This window comes from Drosophila elegans, unplaced genomic scaffold (assembly GCF_018152505.1).
Source record: "Drosophila elegans isolate 14027-0461.03 unplaced genomic scaffold, ASM1815250v1 contig_476, whole genome shotgun sequence".
Classification (NCBI taxonomy): Eukaryota; Metazoa; Arthropoda; class Insecta; order Diptera; family Drosophilidae; genus Drosophila; species Drosophila elegans.
The window spans coordinates 19,464,623-19,483,163 of NW_024545863.1; the positions used below are offsets into that span (position 1 = coordinate 19,464,623).

At 41.3% G+C, this 18,541-nt stretch overlaps 1 protein-coding gene across 3 annotated transcripts; it reads left to right on the top strand.

The window, feature by feature from the left end:
• The first annotated feature begins 280 nt into the window (after window positions 1-280).
• LOC108139306 (serine protease HTRA2, mitochondrial) lies at window positions 281-16,207 on the top strand. Of its 3 annotated transcripts, none has more exons than XM_017262008.2 (4): window positions 281-1,134; window positions 1,202-1,716; window positions 1,864-2,033; window positions 16,113-16,207. In XM_017262008.2, exons 1-3 carry the CDS (start codon window positions 547-549, stop codon window positions 2,027-2,029), a joined length of 1,269 nt encoding a protein of 422 aa, XP_017117497.1. In that variant the 5' UTR covers window positions 281-546; the 3' UTR covers window positions 2,030-2,033; window positions 16,113-16,207. The 3 variants fall into 3 exon arrangements, with proteins under 3 accessions (XP_017117497.1, XP_017117496.1, XP_017117495.1); XM_017262007.2 differs by lacking the exon at window positions 16,113-16,207 and adding an exon at window positions 6,207-6,347; XM_017262006.2 differs by lacking the exon at window positions 16,113-16,207 and having other exon boundaries at window positions 282-1,134; window positions 1,864-2,109.
• Window positions 16,208-18,541: the final 2,334 nt, after the last annotated feature.

Consider the following 18,541-nt stretch of genomic DNA (forward strand, 5'->3'; position numbering starts at 1 on the left):
ATAGCTAGGATAGTTTTGTTTACTTCATTGGTTTATTGTTTTGGATTTTAGAACTTATCACAATCATTAATAAATTTCTAATTTATTTCTTATAAACATAATTGCATGACATTTTGATTTTGAAATATTATTATTGGCGTAAGTTGCTTTTAATAACAATATATTCAAAACTATATCAAACCTGTAAAACAAATTTTAAAATATATTGATTATTTAGCAAATATTTTAGAATTGCCAGAATGTTCAAAATAGCAGGCTTTTAAATTCTAATAACAATATGAAAGGAGCGGAAACTATTTAAGCCATTTTGAATGAAAGCTAAATGTTGGATAGCCAAATTATCGTGAAAAAAGCCGAACAGCCACCCCTAATGCAAGAAAGAAGCAGCGCGGCCAAACAGCTGTTTGCACTGCCTATCGCTTATCGATAGTCGTGGGTGACGCAGCAGGCAGCTTTTGTGGCAGTGTGCCAAATTGAAATCAGCTGCCAGCTGAGAAGTGAGAAATTAAATAACAATAACAAACGCGGGAATAATCACAGAAACTGATGGCTTTGCGCGGTTCCCTGCGCCTGGAAATGTTCCTCAGACGCTGCACTGCATCCTCCGTGTTCCACAGCCACGCCCAGAATCGAAAGAGCAGCCAGATATCGGTTAAATGCAACGATCCAAACAGCAATGGCTACAGTGGGCAGGATCGGCAAGATGACGGGCAAAAAGAGAGTGGATGGCGGAGATTGGTGCGCTTCTTTGTTCCCTTTTCCCTGGGCGCAGTGGTCAGTGCGATGGTTATCAAGCGGGAGGACCTTACGCCCGCGATCGCCGCCTCCAAAATGAGCGGTCGTCGGCGGGAGTTCAACTTTATAGCGGATGTGGTGGCCGGCTGCGCCGATTCCGTGGTCTACATCGAGATCAAGGACACCCGCCACTTTGACTACTTTAGCGGCCAACCGATCACCGCTTCGAATGGCTCCGGTTTCATCATAGAGCAGAACGGTCTCATCCTGACCAATGCCCATGTGGTGATCAATAAGCCGCACACGATGGTTCAGGTGAGGCTGTCCGATGGCAGAACCTTTCCCGCCACCATCGAGGACGTCGATCAGACCTCCGACCTGGCCACGCTGCGTATACAGGTGAGAAGTTCGCACAGCTAATAAGGATTCCTGTTATAAATCCCCAATCCTTTCTTCCACCACGCAGGTAAACAATCTGTCGGTGATGCGACTGGGTAAGAGCAGTACTCTGCGATCCGGCGAGTGGGTGGTAGCACTGGGCAGTCCACTCGCATTGAGTAATACGGTCACCGCTGGCGTGATCAGCTCCACGCAACGGGCCTCCCAAGAACTGGGTCTTCGCAACAGGGACATCAACTACCTGCAAACCGACGCGGCCATCACGTTTGGCAATTCCGGCGGACCCTTGGTCAATCTGGATGGCGAAGCCATTGGGGTTAACTCAATGAAGGTGACGGCAGGAATCAGCTTCGCAATACCCATCGACTATGTGAAGGTGTTCCTGGAGCGGGCTGCCGAGCGGCGCAAGAAGGGCTCTGCCTACAAGACTGGCTATCCGGTGAAGCGGTACATGGGCATCACCATGCTGACGCTCACGCCCGACATCCTGTTCGAGCTGAAGTCACGCAGCCAGAACATGCCCAGCAACCTCACGCACGGAGTGCTCGTGTGGAAGGTCATCGTGGGATCACCCGCGCACAGGTTGGTCAACAACTATTATTCAGCGTGATACCAAAGCCTCCTCAAAACAAATTCTAACAGACCATACCAAACAACATATTTTTAGCAATATTATTTTTAATTTACTTAGTGAACTAATCCCTGAACCCTTTCACAACTCTTTTCCAGTGGCGGCTTGCAGCCCGGCGACATAGTGACCCACATAAACAAAAAGGAGATCAAGAACTCCTCGGATGTCTACGATGCGCTGGCGGACAATAGCAAAGACTTGGACATAGTGATCTTGAGGGGCGTGAAGCAGATGCATGTGACCATAACGCCAGAGGATCCCTAATGAAGTTTGTATCTCACGCACTTGTTAGCTTCGATCAACTACGACATTGTGATTTGCAATATATATATTTGTGAACGAAACCGATCGACCGATCCTGGGAAAAAATCGCTGACAATCCCACCACACACACGCTCCTATTCCAAATCGAGTGCCTGCCTATATTTGTCTCTGGCTAACGAGTAGGGAAATTTGCATAGATCGCGGGCTTGTTATCAGTGGCCATTATTAACAGCGACACGACCATAAGTTAATCTACGCGTCGGACGGCACAAAAATGTATCTCCGACTGGGTCGATTGGGACCTCTGTCCGTTTCCGAACATCATCGATTTCTCTTTCATGCAGCGTTGTGCGTGTCTCCGTCTACCCGTCCCGTCCGTCCGATTGTCCCCATCCAACAACGACAAAAATGTATTTACGCTAATTGAAATATCTTGCGTTGCGATCAATCGATGCTATATTTTTTAAAGGCCAAACCTCGGCCGTGGTGCTCCAACTGCTGCAACTGCTGCGGCAGCGGCCAGCAGCAACATCAGCCGCGAAAACGTCGAAAACCGAAATGCAAATTTCAATAAATTTATGCAACTGTATTCCCAGCGCTTCACTTGGCCCCAGCTGTTCATACCCTAGATTGGGGTACATTAAAAATGTTTTATAAGTTGTGCAAGCAAGAACTGAATTTTGGGTATGATTTAAATTCTACGTATTATTTTAAGACGTATTTTTTATAGGCGAATTTATAGGTGAAGCTTGTTGAAAGTATTGAAAAATGTTATAACAATCGCTTAAAAACTAAATAATCTTGTTTTCAAATAATAATAATAAAACCTGACTTAAAATATTTGTTTAACCAAACTTAATGAATGAGCTTAATGAGCTAAACTATTTTTAACCAAACTTAAATCATTTTAATTCCATAAAATACTTTTATTTTTGAAAACTTATTTTATTGAACTGAAATTATATCAGTTTATATTTATTAAAATTTCAAATTTTATTTCTTTTGTAAAATAAACAAATCGAAAGTTTTTTTTAAGACAAACCAGCTTGAATCTTTACATAAAATAAAACCGTTGTGGGAATTTTAAAAGTATCTTTGTATCTTTGTAAAAACTAGGTAGAGTAATCAATCTTCGGATCCCCAGATTCGTTTCACTTTGATTTCGGTTTGTTTGTGGGTGACAAGGCAGAGGATGTCGATGATGTTGTTGCTGCTGCTGCTGCTGTCGTTGCGTGAAAAGTGAAATTCTTGTGATTATTAATTTTGTTTTCGCTTTTGGCGATGCTACGCTTTTTTAGTTTTTGCATATAAATTCATATATTGATTCCGCCGGACTGGCCAGGCCATTGTTGTTGCCGTCGTTGTCGTTGTCGTGGTTTATGTGACAGCGGCCTTTATGACATTGTTGGCACTAAGTTACCTTTATTGCTTATAAGCCGCACGCATAAATGCAGCTTAAAGTTCATAAATTTGCCAATATTCACTCGGCGCGGGGTTAAGCAAACGGACCTCTCTTTTGCGATCGTGTAAACACTTTTTACTTTATTCGCTGGCGCCCCACGCTTTATGCACTTTCTTTCTGCCATTTCAGCCGCTTGGCGAGCATTCATTCGTTTCGATTTCGGATTTCGGATTTCAATCCGCGCCTGCACTCGGTGCGCCAGCTAATTGAAATATTTAAAATGCATAAAAGTATCGCATTTTAACTTTGCAATTAGTTTGTGGTGATCGCCGCAGTTGCTGTCGTCGTGGGTACGGATATGTATATGTTGTAGTTGCCGGTCGGCTGTGTTGTTGTGGGCCGCTTAAATTACAAACCTGTGAGAAATTTTGTCGCTGTTTTGGTTGCTTTGTGACTTAGTTGTCAGCCATACACTAGGGAAACAGATGGGCAAAACGACTACCAAGAGGTGCTGGGGAAAAAAGCTGAAGAAACTAAAGTAGGTAAGACCAAAGCATTGAAGTTTACGTATCCTTCATGATTAAAAGAAAATCATTTTTATTTCTAGAGCACAGTTGAAAAACTAAAGAAAAATAAATTTAATTAAATTCATATTTATAGCCATAGTTATCACTCAAAAATGTAAAATATACAACAATACCAACATTTCATTTTATATGATCTTGATATGATTCTTTATCCTAAAAATCGAAGACTGTATAACTAAACCAATTTAAAAGTAAAAAACAATTTGAAGACCTCCCAAAAAGTCGGCCCATTTTACAGACTGTCCGAAAAAGCCGGCATAGAGACAAATGATTAAGCATTTTCGAATATATCCAAAAGGGCATTTGAGCTCGCATTGAAACATTTTCGCAATTGGCGGACAATGTTGTGAATTAAGATCACAAAGTTGTTTTTGCGGTGAGCAGCACTTTGTGGCTGTGATCATGTTCACACGCTGCGGCAGAAAAGCTGAAAGCCTAAAGCGGTAAGTGTCGTGATTTGGCCGTGCTTGCACTTTCATAAAAGGCGGCAATTAATAATGGAGGTGGTGGTCAAAGGCCCATCAATCGAACACGTTTGACGAGGGTCATTTGGAATGTTTTTGTAAATTTTGGCACTTCGATTGAGTTGTTAAACGTGCTGTTAATTGTGCAGCCACTGACACTTTGGGTCAAATGTCTGCAAATTGTCGCATTAACCCAGAAATGTCAGACCGAAGATCTTGCACATGTAATGGTCGTCGTTTCTTTGGTTTTTGGTCTTAATTTCCTTTTGGGTGACCCCATCGGACACCTATATCAACGACTTTCTCGTGCGCTGTTCCCATGAACTGCTCACATTTAAACATATTGGCAGGCGCATTGAAAAAGTGCATGAGGCAACGACGTTGAGCGAACACCTACAACAACCGCCAACTTTTGTAATAGCAACAACATTAAAGTTCATGACACACAACTGTAAAATGTTTCAGCCCGAAAAAAAAAACTTTTACCGCCGATAATAAATGGCTGCGACTTTGCGCCCCCAAAAGTTCAAGACATCATCGCATCGCCTTGCCATTGCCGTCCCGCATGTGAAAAGTTCTCCTCTAAAGACGGACAGTTGGACGGTTGGACGGTCGGACGGTTGGACAGCCGGAGCAACTTGGAGCCATGGACAGGAAGTCGACGGCTGGGCTGGCATAGATGAAAACGAAGCCAAGAGCAAGAGTTCGGGCCCGATGGCCAATGCCACGGGCCATAAATCACTTGAGTATGCCAAAAGTTACATAATAATTCTGCGCTGATCATCGTCGCGATAACTGATGGATGCAGCGGCATTAATCAAGAAATCCATGAAGGAGGGGGGAGGGGTTGGGGAAATGAAGACATCGTCATCAATCCGTTGTCCAAATTGAAATGTGTTTTAATGTGCCATTTTATGCGGCGTGCCAAATTGCCTCCCACATATTTGCCTATTTTCTTTGGTGGGCTGGGCACCGGCTCGATTGCATTAAATCAACAGATTCGTAAAAATGAAAAACACGAAAAATTATGATGATTACGCGGAAATGTGTGGCAACTGTGCTTTTTGTGGCCACTGGGCTAAAATGCTTTATGAAATTGCACAAGTGTGTTTGGCCATTTGCTGAATTATGGCGCCCAGGTTTTTCTCCTCCTCTCCTCTTACTATTTTTTTTTTTTTTTTTCGGGTCGCCGCAGGGCGCTGGTGCACTGCAGTTTCCACTAAACGCTTGGGAAACTGTGCAATTGGGAGTCGGCGAGCGGGACAGGAAGCGGGAGCGGGAGCGGTAGCGCTGACCCGGTTTTTGTGGGTCAGTTTACCCATCTGGCTTTTGGCTTCGTTTTGTAGTGTTGGTCAAATATTTGCGCCAGCGCCAAGAGTCATCATCATTAATAACGATGAAAATTTCACCTGCTGGAAAAGCGTTTTGCGTTTTGAGTTTTGCGCAGAGCTGCCGCTGGTTGTTTATGTTTTCTTTATTTAGGCAAATCCATCAATTACTATACGTTTGAGTGTGGCCCACTGGGAAGTCATTTGTTTGCTCGGAAAACGCTGTCGAGCGTGACGAAAACAAGCTTCTAATCTGGCCCAGCCGAACTGGCAACTTTTCGATTCGATCTGTCCACCGAATTGATTGATTTGTCAGCGGCCGGCCACTGACAATCCCACAAATCCCCAAGATTTATGCCCAGCTTTAATGGCCAAATGTCTTTTGACCATTTTCAGACAAATTATGCATAGGCTTTGAGACTCAATGTAATATTGAAATGATGTCATCGCCGCGATCAGCGCCTAAATAATGTACAACAAATGAAGATCAATTTCAAATGAATATCCACCATGATTTTCTGCTCCGTAAGTTAATTTTTTTACTTTTTGTAATAATTGTTTTTAATACTTCCACAATTACAAACCAGTTAGAGCCTCTTAAAGTTAATTAAAATGCAATCAATCATCGCAATGGCCACTTTTTCTTTCGGTGTGGCAAAGGCGGTCACGGAGATTACAGAGTAGAAATCGGGCCACCTGAATCATTTAATTGTTGCGATTTTTCACAAAATTGAAACATCTTCCGGCATGGAGAGTCAAGACAAACGATGTGTGCACCGAAATTAGTTTTTCGCATGTTGCCTGGCTCGAGGCGTGAAAAGATTTTCACATGCAAGGTGCGGCGGTATCTGCACAACAACAACAACAACAACAACAAAACAAACAGCGGGAACAACAGCGCCTGAAATAACAACACAAACAACAACAGCAAACGGTGGCAGCGCGGCAAGTGTTGCTCTAATTTATAAAATGATTTTTTGCTACCAACTCTGCGGCTGCTGAAAGGCACTAAAATCCCAAGAGTGATCGAAGTACGATTACCCAGAAGCATAAGGAAGTGAAATACATTTTAGACTTATATTTACGATCCATACATTTGAGACTAGCAAAAGATTTATATTACGAAACTGCAATTTAGACTTACTTTTACGATCCATGCATTTGAATCTAGCAAAAGTTTTATTTCACTAAAGCTTATCTTATTTACAAAAAACATTTATTTATTCTATAGAATAATACAAGTACATTACAATTTGTTTGTCTTTTAAAGGAAAAACCCTACAATATTTATTTGTATCAACAGAAATACAGTTTAATTTTAAGTGTGATTTACTAATTATGTATTTTTGAATTGCTTAGTAATTTTTAAAAAATTAGTTCAAATTTAATACGCACGTTCTATTAAAATTTATGGCTTTCAAAATGTGTCTTTAAGCGAATGGAGCCTCGTAATCATCCTCAGAGTACAGGGTATTTTCCACAAATTAATTGCCTTGCGGTTCTCACACACTCACACTCATCTGAGGCATGGCAGAAATTTCACTTCTATAGAAATTCCGCAGCTCAGCGATCGCAGAGCCTGGGGCTTTTCTTTCACACTTTTTCTCACTGCCGTTCCCGCTGTCACTTGCTTTAGTTGCTGATGCTGCTGCTGTGCTGATGTTGCTGCTGATGTTGCTGGTGTGCCGCTGATGTTGCTGTTGCCTTTGTTTATTACGCATGACACGCCACACTCGCCCACCCATCATAAATGCCGTCACATGTTTTAATTAAATGCCAGCGCAGCAAAGTCTTTAAAACTTTATATATCTTGTCCATTAATTGAAATTACAAGGCAACACGTTAATATCCGTCTGTCAGGCTCTTTAGGTTTTGTTTTTGCTTTGGCAATAATTTTGATTTTTACTATTTACACGAAGATGTTACCACGTTGACAATGCATCGGCAAATGGGGGAGCGACTTTCACTTCTTTCGAGCACGGAAAGTAAGTTTATAGCCCATCCGCCAGGTAGTTCAGGTTTTATGTTCTATTGCGACCATAAAACAGACCACGCCAGGCCGGCTAGGCCGGTCAGTAACACATATTGCATAGTTCGATGGCTTTACGATGGATTGCTGTATCGGTGGATCGAGTTCGTTGCCAGAGTCTTTTGTTTCGGACGAGTGTGAAAAGAGTGTATGCGTGGGCCGCTTTTTGGGTCCCATCGAACCACTTTCGTTGCTGCCATCAATCAATTGCCAATTGCTAATGCAAATTGAATGCTGTTTTCATAAACAACATCCAAATACACGCGAAATGTCATTAATTTTAGCGCCGCAGCGCCAGAAAGAGCTCTACCAAATCAAGTCGAGCATTTGTCTCATCGCTTAAACATTTCAATTTCACTCGCAGCGCGCAGCGCGCAGTCCGTAGTTTCTTTTATTTATGGCTACTAAATTACGTATCCGTGCTGCGGTCCCGATGCCGGCCAGGCTTTGATTAATGTTCTCGCCCGGCACACTGACTCAGAAAGCATTGGAAAATCGGGGGAAAGGGGCTGCGGACAGGGAAGTTTGGAACTCGCAGGGGGGTTCTGAGGCGGCGGAACTGGGCCCACTAACGATACAAATGTACCGCTATCGCCGCACAGTAGTCGCTGTGACACGAAAGTTGCCGGGCACACGCTAATCAGGTTAATTGTCTCTCAATTTCCTGCAACTTGCTGCAAATGCATTTCAATGAGCTGCCAATTTGCGCGGGAGGCGATGAGATGCTTGAAAGGGTGACAAGGCACACTGCAATTCAATTGGGTACCAAAAACGGCGTTCCTAGGTTTTTGGTAAAATCTTTAATTATCGGTGCCCGAAAATTTGTGACTGTAGGTTTGTCTGTTTCGTAATGGAAAAAAAGGTTTTGGGGAGAATCCTTTTAATCGGTTTTTAGAATTTTAGATTTAAAATTTTTTTTTTAATTTTAAGGTCATTAAAAATAATTTAACTGTTTAAAAATAGGTAAAAGAATTATAAGTTCTGTAACATGATTTTTAAAGGTTTGGACATTGTTGTTAATAACAAGACCTTTCTCCTTCTGTTTTATGGGAACTGGAATGGAATTAAATATAAAAATCTTGATGGCCTTAATTTGCTAAGCATATTCAGAATGTTATTTTTTTCCGTGCAATCATTCTGCCATCAAGACGTTTAAAAAGGAAAGCTAACTTGAGCAGCCACCTCTGAATTACGGCAATTTGAAAGCAGTAACCACGGCAAGGCCGGCAAAAAGTGCATCAGCATTAACGAGCTGTTCATATTTCAGTCGTTTATCTCTCTCACTCGGCGAAAATCCTTAAAGAAAAATGCACATATTTAACTAATGATGGCCACTTAACACAAACCCCGCGACAAATCAACAAAAATACACCGTGGTACACCCGGCAACTTTCCCAGACAGGCGGTCGACAGTCGGCAGTCGACAGTCAGCAGTCGGCGTGGGTGCCCGACGAACAATATTGTACAAGTATATAAATATATAAACATAAAAATTATTAAATGCCTTGCTGATTATGCGCAGGCAGTTCCATGGAGCCGTTGGAGATGCCTCGTTTGGTCTGTTGGTCTGTTGGTTTGTCTGTCCGTTTGTTTGCTTGTTTGTTTGTTGTGCTTGCTGATGATGTTACCCCCCAGCAGCAGATGTTGCCGAGATGCAGATGCCGCTGCTGATGACAACAACAATAATATTGTTAATGATAATGCTTATGAGTTTTCCATGTAACCGCCGTCTGCTGTTGGTCGAGTGATAAACGCTGTGCATGTGCAATTAGTAAATGTGTTTCACAAAAAGCCAGTCAGCCAGCCAGTCAGCCAACCGAATCGCAAAATAAATAACTGAACAAGAGACCCAACTGTTGGAGTTGGCCAACTTTCCATCATCACATGTCAGTGGCCAGCAACAGTATTGACAGTTGCAAATCAAATCGTACATTTGAGTGCATAATCTACATATAAATTATGGATATCCATTCTTCCTCGTTCCCCTTTCTCTGGCGGTCGCAGTCGCAGTTCCATTTCCCGCTCCAGTTTGCTGAACATGTCTTTCTGAGCTTGTTCAGTGAATCATGGCAAACATTTCGCGGAAATCGCAACCAGCTACAACAATAACAACATGAGTAACAAGCACCTAAGAAAACAAGATAGAAAGACGGCTTTGGGAATTGGGATCTTCAAATACGCTAACCTTTGGTACAAACAACAACTATTAATTTTTGATTAAATAAAGTTCTACTGTATATAATCGATATAGATCATTTATGCAGATTACTATTAAGCTCTTTATCCATACCACTTTTCAATGATAACTAAGAATATTTAAATATTTAAAATATTTTAATAAATATAGTTGCAGAAAATTGCATTATTGCTATGGTTTGTACATCTAATGTGAAAAAATAAATATTGTAAAAGTAAAATTAAACTTTAATATATTTCTCTCTTGTTTAGTCCAATCTCCAGCTCTATTACGTAACTTCTGTAAATGCCTGTTAAAAATAACAATACCCTCATCAAGGGTATTTAAGCCCGGATAGTCGTGTACTTTCCAAATGCCTGGATACATTTAATTTCATTGCGACTCATTTCATTTAGTTAGATATCATTTGCGTCCCATTTGGCTGGCTAGTCAGCACTTTGCATGATTCGATTGGCCGTTGCTTGAGCAGTGAGTTAACCCACAATTAGAGGTTCTAGAACAAAGCCTCAGACTCATAATCTTGGGGCCAACACACTTTTGACTTAGTTTCTCAGGCTTGGCCTAACTATTCAAATGGCAAATTGAAATGCCAACTTGTGTGGCTCCGGCCGATTGCAATCAGCTGGCACAGTTTGTCTTCATCAGCTGCAAAAATAAGTTAATTGCTTGGCCGAGACAAAGTTGTAACTGCGGCACTCCAGTTGGCCAACTCTGGGGACCCAGCTCCGTGACAAGGTCAACAACCTTCTTTCGCCTTGATTAAGACATTTTATGGTTGCGGTCCAGTGGATATGGACTTGGAATGGGAATACGAATGGGAATGGCGGTGGAAATGGAGGCGGGAATGCGAATGCGAATGCCAATGAATGGCTTTCTTTTGTGGGGCGGCCGGGGCTTTGAAATGTCGAACAAATGTTTTAAACTGCATGAATTGGCATTATTTGTTATTTCTCCCTCATTGTTGCTTCTTTCTCTCGATTGGTTTTATATTTCTTGCCTTTTTGTTTCGCCCAACTCTCAGACGGTGAGAATTCGCCTGGCTAACGGACAGCAGACATCGGACAATTTGACAAACGGACAAGCGGACACACGGACACACGACTTGGCAACAAATTGAAATTACCTTACATAAAAATTGTTTGACCGAAATTGTTTTTTGGGCACTTTGCCTGCAAATGAAGGCGAATTATGTTGTTCGAGACAATTAAGCTGCAACACGCGGAAACAATTTGCTGTGGGCCCAGAGCTAGGCACAGACAACAACAGCAACAATAACATGGCTACAAAAGCCAATGACGCTTTTTGGCCAAAATAAAAGCAAAACAACAACGGACACAACAATAACAAGTACGCGCAATTTCAACGCATTGCGCAACATAATTGAAATGGAATGGAATTGAACAAAAACGAGCAACAATTTGCAAAATCGGCATTTAAATATGCATTAACCACATTGACAGTGTTGCTGCTTTGACTCGCCTTGAAAGTGGTTACCCTTACACTCAAGAAAGAATATAGGCTTTGGGTTGGCCCTAAGATTATAGGATTAGCCTTTATACTTGTATTACTGACCATAATGATTTTATTATGAATAAACGAATAGTACTGAACACAAATTGCAAAACAATGTATAAAAATTTACCAGCAAAGCTAAGTATTATAACTTTCAAACATTTTCCAAGCCATAACTTTTTAATATAACATATTCTATAAATATAATTCCAAAATTCGACCAAAAAAACCGAATTACCCATAAAAAACGGCCATTTATTTATCATAATGATTTAGGAAAAAAATTCTTCAAAAATAAAACTTTAATTCAAAGATGGATTGATCATCAAATACAAATACATATAATTAACATGATCTTACTTCAAATGAAATTAACTTAATTAGACTTTTAGTAACTTTGCGTTTTATAAAGAAATTAATATATATACGAAACTAAACTTAATATTGTAATTAACATTCAAACTTAAGTTAGCCAACTGTGGATAGTTTTCTCCAAGTGCTTCTACCTGGCCATAAAAGTGAGAGTCATGTAGACACACTCGAGACCTAGGCTAAGTACTTTCGCAGGCAGCGTTTGGACCCTGTGCTAACAACCCGGCCGCGGAGCAGGACCCGGTCCAGCCCTTTTTTCATGACTTAATCTTATCAGACAAGCACTGGCATTAAAAATGCACTTCAAGGTTCTGGCCATGATTATGGCCTGTGTGCTTGCGCGCAGCTCATTTCGTTAAATGGTCTTGGTTTCTGTGGCCACGGTGGTGCATAATTCATGGTTGCGGGATTACAGGATGGACAAGGGGATGAGGAGCGGTGACTGGAGGAGCCATTGTGGAAAATCAGCAACGCTTGTTTGGCCGGCTCAAAGCTAGCAGGAATTAAGTTGTTGTGCGTGGACATCAAGGTCGAGGAGCGAGTGGGCCGCACAGTGCCTGCGATCGGTTGGCGGACTCCAAACAGCATCGCCTTGACCCCGACGAAGTTAACTTTTCATTTCCCAACTGCTGCTGCCCACAACGCATTAATGCCCAAGTTTATGGCAGCTGCCACTGCGCTCCTCGCAAATAGAAAAGCCATCGCAAAGCCGGCTACTGTGCCGCATTTAAGCCGCTTTGGTTCTGGGGCGAACAAATGCGATTTGGCCCATAAACTTTTGTATTAGCCGGGGCCAGAGCAGCAGCGGCAGCAACAACAAGTCAATTGGCCGGCAGTCAGGCGAACGGGCGGGCGCTTGGCGGCATTTGCCAAAATCTTGCACAAATCACATAAATCGCCGCTCAAATCCAGCGCCATATTTGGCCAAAATGCCAAACTCACGGCTAATGCTCATAAGTTTTGCCGCAAGAGCTTCAAAAGCCGTTTTCGTGGTTGTTTTTTTAGTATGTGTGTGCTGCGATTGACGGGCATGAGAATACTTGCGGTCGACAGCAAATCCATCGAGCCATTAGCGACATGTGGTTTCTATAATTTTTCGTAATTACATAAATTGGTAAACGGCGATGGGAAGTTCTGGAAACGAAACTACTATTGAGAGGCTCACAGTTTAACAATGTTAATTGCAGCACTGAGAATAAAATTAAGTTAAAAAAGCGTTGTATTTGTACCAAAATAAATTTAACTATTTGTGAAATAAGAACCCCCCATAACCCTATATACATCTTAATATAAACTTTATACACTCATCTAAACATTGATTTTATTAGTCGAATAATAATCAAAAATCATATAAGATTAAACAATCAATCTTATAAAAATCGTACAATTTTAAAAATAAGAATTCCAAGGAAGCTACAATACTTAAAATTTATTATAAATAAAAATATAATAATTGTTCATTCAGAAGTGAGATTTTTTGCAGTGAGTCTAGAATTGATTTCCACAATTTCCCTCTCTGCATGACTGCTTGGAAAACTGCTAAATATTTATGCCAGTGAATGTCTATTGCCTTGAGAGTTAGTCAGCAAATGCTGCTGATGAAATACGCAAACGGGCATCTCCACATCGATGACAATCGAATCGAATCGCATCGATCGCATCCCAGGGATTTCTGGCCAGATCGCTGGCTGGTAATAAATTCGATTTAAACGAAGCTCATTCGGAGCTGCGCAGTGCGCACAACTTAATGAAAGTGAGGCTGCTGGGCCAACAATTTATTAACATATTACCAACAATTGTTGCAATTTGATTTGCTTTATGGCCGCAACGTGCTCGCGATGGGCCGCCAGCGATAAGCAGCATCTACATCTGCGTGGCCCCGCCTTTGGCGATGCAGATGTGGATGTGGCTGCGAGTGTTGGAACGATGGATCTGGGGGTTCCGCGAAGGGGGAACGGCTTCTGCCCACGACCAAAAACAAGAAAATTCGCGTTAACTCGCCCTGTGTGTCTTGTACTGTTTCGTGGCCTGAGAAGCCCAGTCACTGCCACTCAGGGGCAGGATGGAAAAAAGGTTACACAATTCATTTCATTTGGTGCAAGGCATAAATCAAGCCAGCAACAAGCGGCAAACCGGCTGGAGGCATCTTCCATCTTCCATCTTCCTGCTGCTTGCTGGGAGGTCGACCGAGCTGACCAAGCGCCCAGTGATATATGATTTTGTTAATTTAGTCCATTGAAATAAGCTGCAGTCGAGATTGCAGCAACAGCAAGAGCAGCAGAAGCATCAGCAACAACAACAGTCGACTGCTGAAACGAGTTCGTTGCCTAAGTCCTTTGTTTTGCATGCACAGAACTTTTTCTGCGGCCGCTTGCGTAATCGAACTTGAAACGAAATCACTCACGCACCAGCCAAAAATAAATGCGGTTAATTGAACGAGTGTCCAGCGGTCAATTCGCTGACAGATCTGGGAGAGATGTCCGACATGCCGCGGCGGTATCTCAAGGTTGCAGTGAAAGTGTTTTTACTTTTGTTTACTCGTCCGCCGCCAGTCTGTTTTATGACCTTTTTTTCAGACTGGGCACTGCATTTCGCAGGCTTCCAGGCTGCAGCATTCGGCTGACGAATTGCATGCTATAAAAGTGGCCAGCGCCAGTTGCGGTAACAGTAAATAAAACAAATCCACAGCCGAGGGCAATGCATTAGAGGCGTCGCATCTGCAATAACTAGGAAAGGATGGTAAATATTATGAAAACCAATTGCTGTAGCAACTAAAATTGTTTTAAAATTATCACAAAATAACTTGAGAGTAGATTTTATGATTTTATGGATTTTATTTTCGTGTTATAAAAATGTTTACACAAATCAATTCAAGGATTAACTTTGTTTTTGAAACTTAATGTCAAAGAAATTGGATTAATTTACTATTACATAATTCTCTTTATGTTTCAAAAGCTTTGAGAAAAATCGTAATTTGCAAATTGTTTAATTTTTAAGCAGATTAAAACGAAAAATACCCCTATACATTTGGCCACTGTTGTTCGTATGCCTGTGCATATGCGAAGCCAATTAATGGGCGTGAAAGTTTATTATCATTTGCTCAAGTTTTGCTGCAGCTGAGCCTGGCTTTTCGGCGGGCTACTCGGCTTTGGCAGCTTCGCAGGCTGCACGAGGGTTATCTCACCGTGGCGAGATACTCGCATCGATATGCGAGTATTTATCACTTTCTGTTTGCTCTGTGTGGCAGCTGCGATAATCGCTGAAATGTGCTGAAAAATTGCAGCATTTTAATTGTTTAAGGCGACGGCAACTTTGTTGCTGTTGTTGTTGGAGGGACAGAGACCGCCTGGCTTTCAACTTTCAACGTTTCGGCATCGCCGCGCTGCACAATGGCGGTGCAAAACGCATCATCAACACATTTGAGGCATACGCTCTATGGCCAATTATAAGTTCATTTACCTGACAGCAGCATGCAAAACAAAAAGCGGGAAGAAACGTGTGCAGGCATGTGAAAAACATTGCCACCGCATTATTATCAGTTTTTTAACACTTTCCATTTGGTTGCTGTTGTTGCACGGCAAAAAATGTGGATGCGATTGAACAAATCGATGAGATATTAGTTTGGGCAATAAAACAGATTTATAACTGTGGTACTAAAAACAATACATTTCACTCAAAATAAAATCACATATAACTCTTAAGGACTTTTATTCCATAATAACTGTTATGGTAACAACTTTTGTTATTTTATAAGACTTTTTAAACAAACGTCAAATATTAAAATCAGTCAGAGATTAATACTATTTCAAATATGTACTAAATAAAATAATAAATAAGTAAACAAATGGTTTACGTTTTAATTTATTGTTCCGCTTACAAGGTAGACAATTGTTACATGTATATATTCAAGCATTATTTAATTTTCATGAACTGACGTTAAGTCTAATAATGGTCCAAAAGCATGATATAAGTGGTTTTTAGGTTTTTACCACCATTATTTTTATTCTAAGCTGTTTTATAACACCCGAAATAATCTCTTAAGCGTTCTTTTTAATAATCTTCTGTTTTTTTATCTTTGACAACATTGTATAAAACAATTTAAAACAAAAATCTAATCAGAAGCATTACTTATATTATTTCAATAAAGAAATTCATGTTGTTCTAACCTAAATTCACACTCTATTTTTTTCAGTGTGTCTGTAGCTGGCAATCTACTGCTATTACATTACTGTGGCACTGCTGGCGTTGCATTTGATTTGATTAAAAACCGCAGTTATCTGCCTCACTTTGTCGCCGGCTTGATGTTAACATCGACACTTTGTTGCTGCTACGGTCAGCGAGCTCCTTTGATTCAGGTGGAATGGGGACTGGGGGAGGGGAAGGGGGAGGTGGTTATTCCGACTGGTTAACTACAATGTAAATCGTAAGCCGCTTGTCCGCCGATCTTGTAATCCCGCTGCATTATGCGACACTTGCATATGTTTTTTACGGCAAGGTCAGCTTCAGCTCATGGCCACTGTCGACAAAGAAATTATTAATGGCCTAGCTGCGCGTTTAATTATCATTTCAATATTGGACTTCCATTTATTCATTCGTCTCATCGCTGCGCCCAAAATTGAATTTAAGCCCGAACGAAATCAGAAAATTGTTTAATACGATTTTGCGACATATCAGAAATGTATAATCTCAGCCTTGCAGCTTAAAGCCAAATTGCGACCGCCGCTGCTGCTGCCCCACAGCCAAGTCGTGAGTCAGGCGGCAATTTATTTTCGCCGAATTAAATGCAAATTGACAGTTCCAATTGCATTCTAAAGGAAAAAAAACAGCATACGGCAAAATCGAAAATCCAAAATCGAAATCCAAATGCAAATCGTGTTTCGTTGTTGTTTTGCAATTAATCAATTAGGCGCAGCCTCGGCTTCAGATTCAGTCACTCTCAGCTCAAGCTTGAGGACAACACTGAAAAGAAATTATTAACTTAAAAAGGCGAAGCTTATAATCATCAAACATGCTGACAATGGATACTTACTTAGTGAATTAAGCTATTTTTTTAGTATTCAAATTACGTTCCTGAATAAATGCTAAATGTGTTTGCCTGTATTTAAATATTTATAAATTGTTTTAGTACATTTCAATATAAGACTATAATAACAATGCTTAAAATAGAATAACTTCACCTATTTAAATATTTATAATACAAATAACAAATGTACAAAGTATGAATAATTAGATATTTAAAGTATTTTAAAATTACGATTTAAAGAAGGTCTAATCTTAGTCATGAATTTAAGTGTTTCTTGTGTTTAAAGCGAGCAATATCAGCTTCTCTTTAAGTTATGGTTGGATTTCTTAGTTTTGAATAGCCAAAGAGTGGCAAGAATTTTGTAGAGTGCATTTTTCCGCTTAGGCCCAGTCAGTGTCAGTGCGTCAGGCATCAATGCCCGCGAATCCAGCACTGACGATCCGTCGGATTCGTTGTCACCTCGAGGGCGCTGCAAGAACTGAGCTTGAGCGGCACTCCCCGACTTTCGGCGGAGCCTTGTATGCAAATGCGGCTCTTGATTTTTGCCATTTTTTGTGGGCCTTTGGATATTTCTTTTTTTGCCCGAGCAATTGCCCGCTGTTCTGGCGATATGACGCCGCATGCATAATGAGACTGGGTATTCAAATGAGAGTTTTACGCTTTGTTTTATTGGCCTTAAATTGCATTTAGCGTCAAATGTCCCGCGCGGCGAACGTAAATAACTCCGAAGGAATACACTCGAACGTATATTTCTGTTTGTGTTTTGCATAGCGGCATGAATAAATCTTCAAACGAGCAATCACTCAGCGACGACGGGATCGCTGCCAAAGGTGTGACTCACCGGCTCACCTTACGAGATCTCATCATCATCATCATCATCGTCGGCTCATAATTACGATCATCCGCTCGTCTGTCTAGAGCTCTCTAAAAATATCTGCGGGGGATAAATTTAAGCGCTCGCCAATACGAATTGACAATTTGGGGCATGTTTATGTTGATGGTATAATTCGTTTTGATCGCCGCTGCGCATTTCTATCTATAGTGCGACCTTGGCGATGCAATTGCCAGGGGTTGCGCAATTTTTGCATGTACTTGAGACTTCACACTCGATTGCCAGAAGTAAAAGTTTGCACAGCTAGCCTGCCTTTCCCAACGTGTAATTATTGTTTATGCAAACATTCAATAAAATGCCAGATATCCGGGGGATCAGATCAGCAAGGAGATGGATGAGCAGTGGGCGCGTTAATTGGATTACAAAAAGTAACGCCCCCTGTAAAGCAGAAAGCAGAAAGCCGAAAGCTACGTGCACGAGATGCAGCTCTAAAAGATACAGATACGCCAAAGATACCACGATACTCCGATACAGATACAGATACAGATTGGGGCAGTGTAAACAGATATAGAGTGGCACATTAGCTGCCGGTGCTGAGAGTTGAATCATGCAATTCAAATAGACACGAACGAAAAACGAGAAATCATCATTAATATATCAACGGCGAGCGCCTGAATCTTGCAGATACATTTGGCCGATGCGCGTGCGGTTGAAAAGCGTATGAATGACTTTGATGATTGGGAAAGTGTTTGCCGAATGCGTTTTG

Bases quoted from the DNA above. Each gene is read 5' to 3' on its own strand.
- LOC108139306 (XM_017262008.2), top strand. From the start codon at position 547: ATGGCTTTGCGCGGTTCCCTGCGCCTGGAAATGTTCCTCAGACGCTGC. The intron at 1,135-1,201 runs GTGAGAAGTTCG...TCCACCACGCAG, and splicing joins TGGCCACGCTGCGTATACAG to GTAAACAATCTGTCGGTGAT. The intron at 1,717-1,863 runs GTTGGTCAACAA...ACTCTTTTCCAG, and splicing joins GTGGGATCACCCGCGCACAG to TGGCGGCTTGCAGCCCGGCG.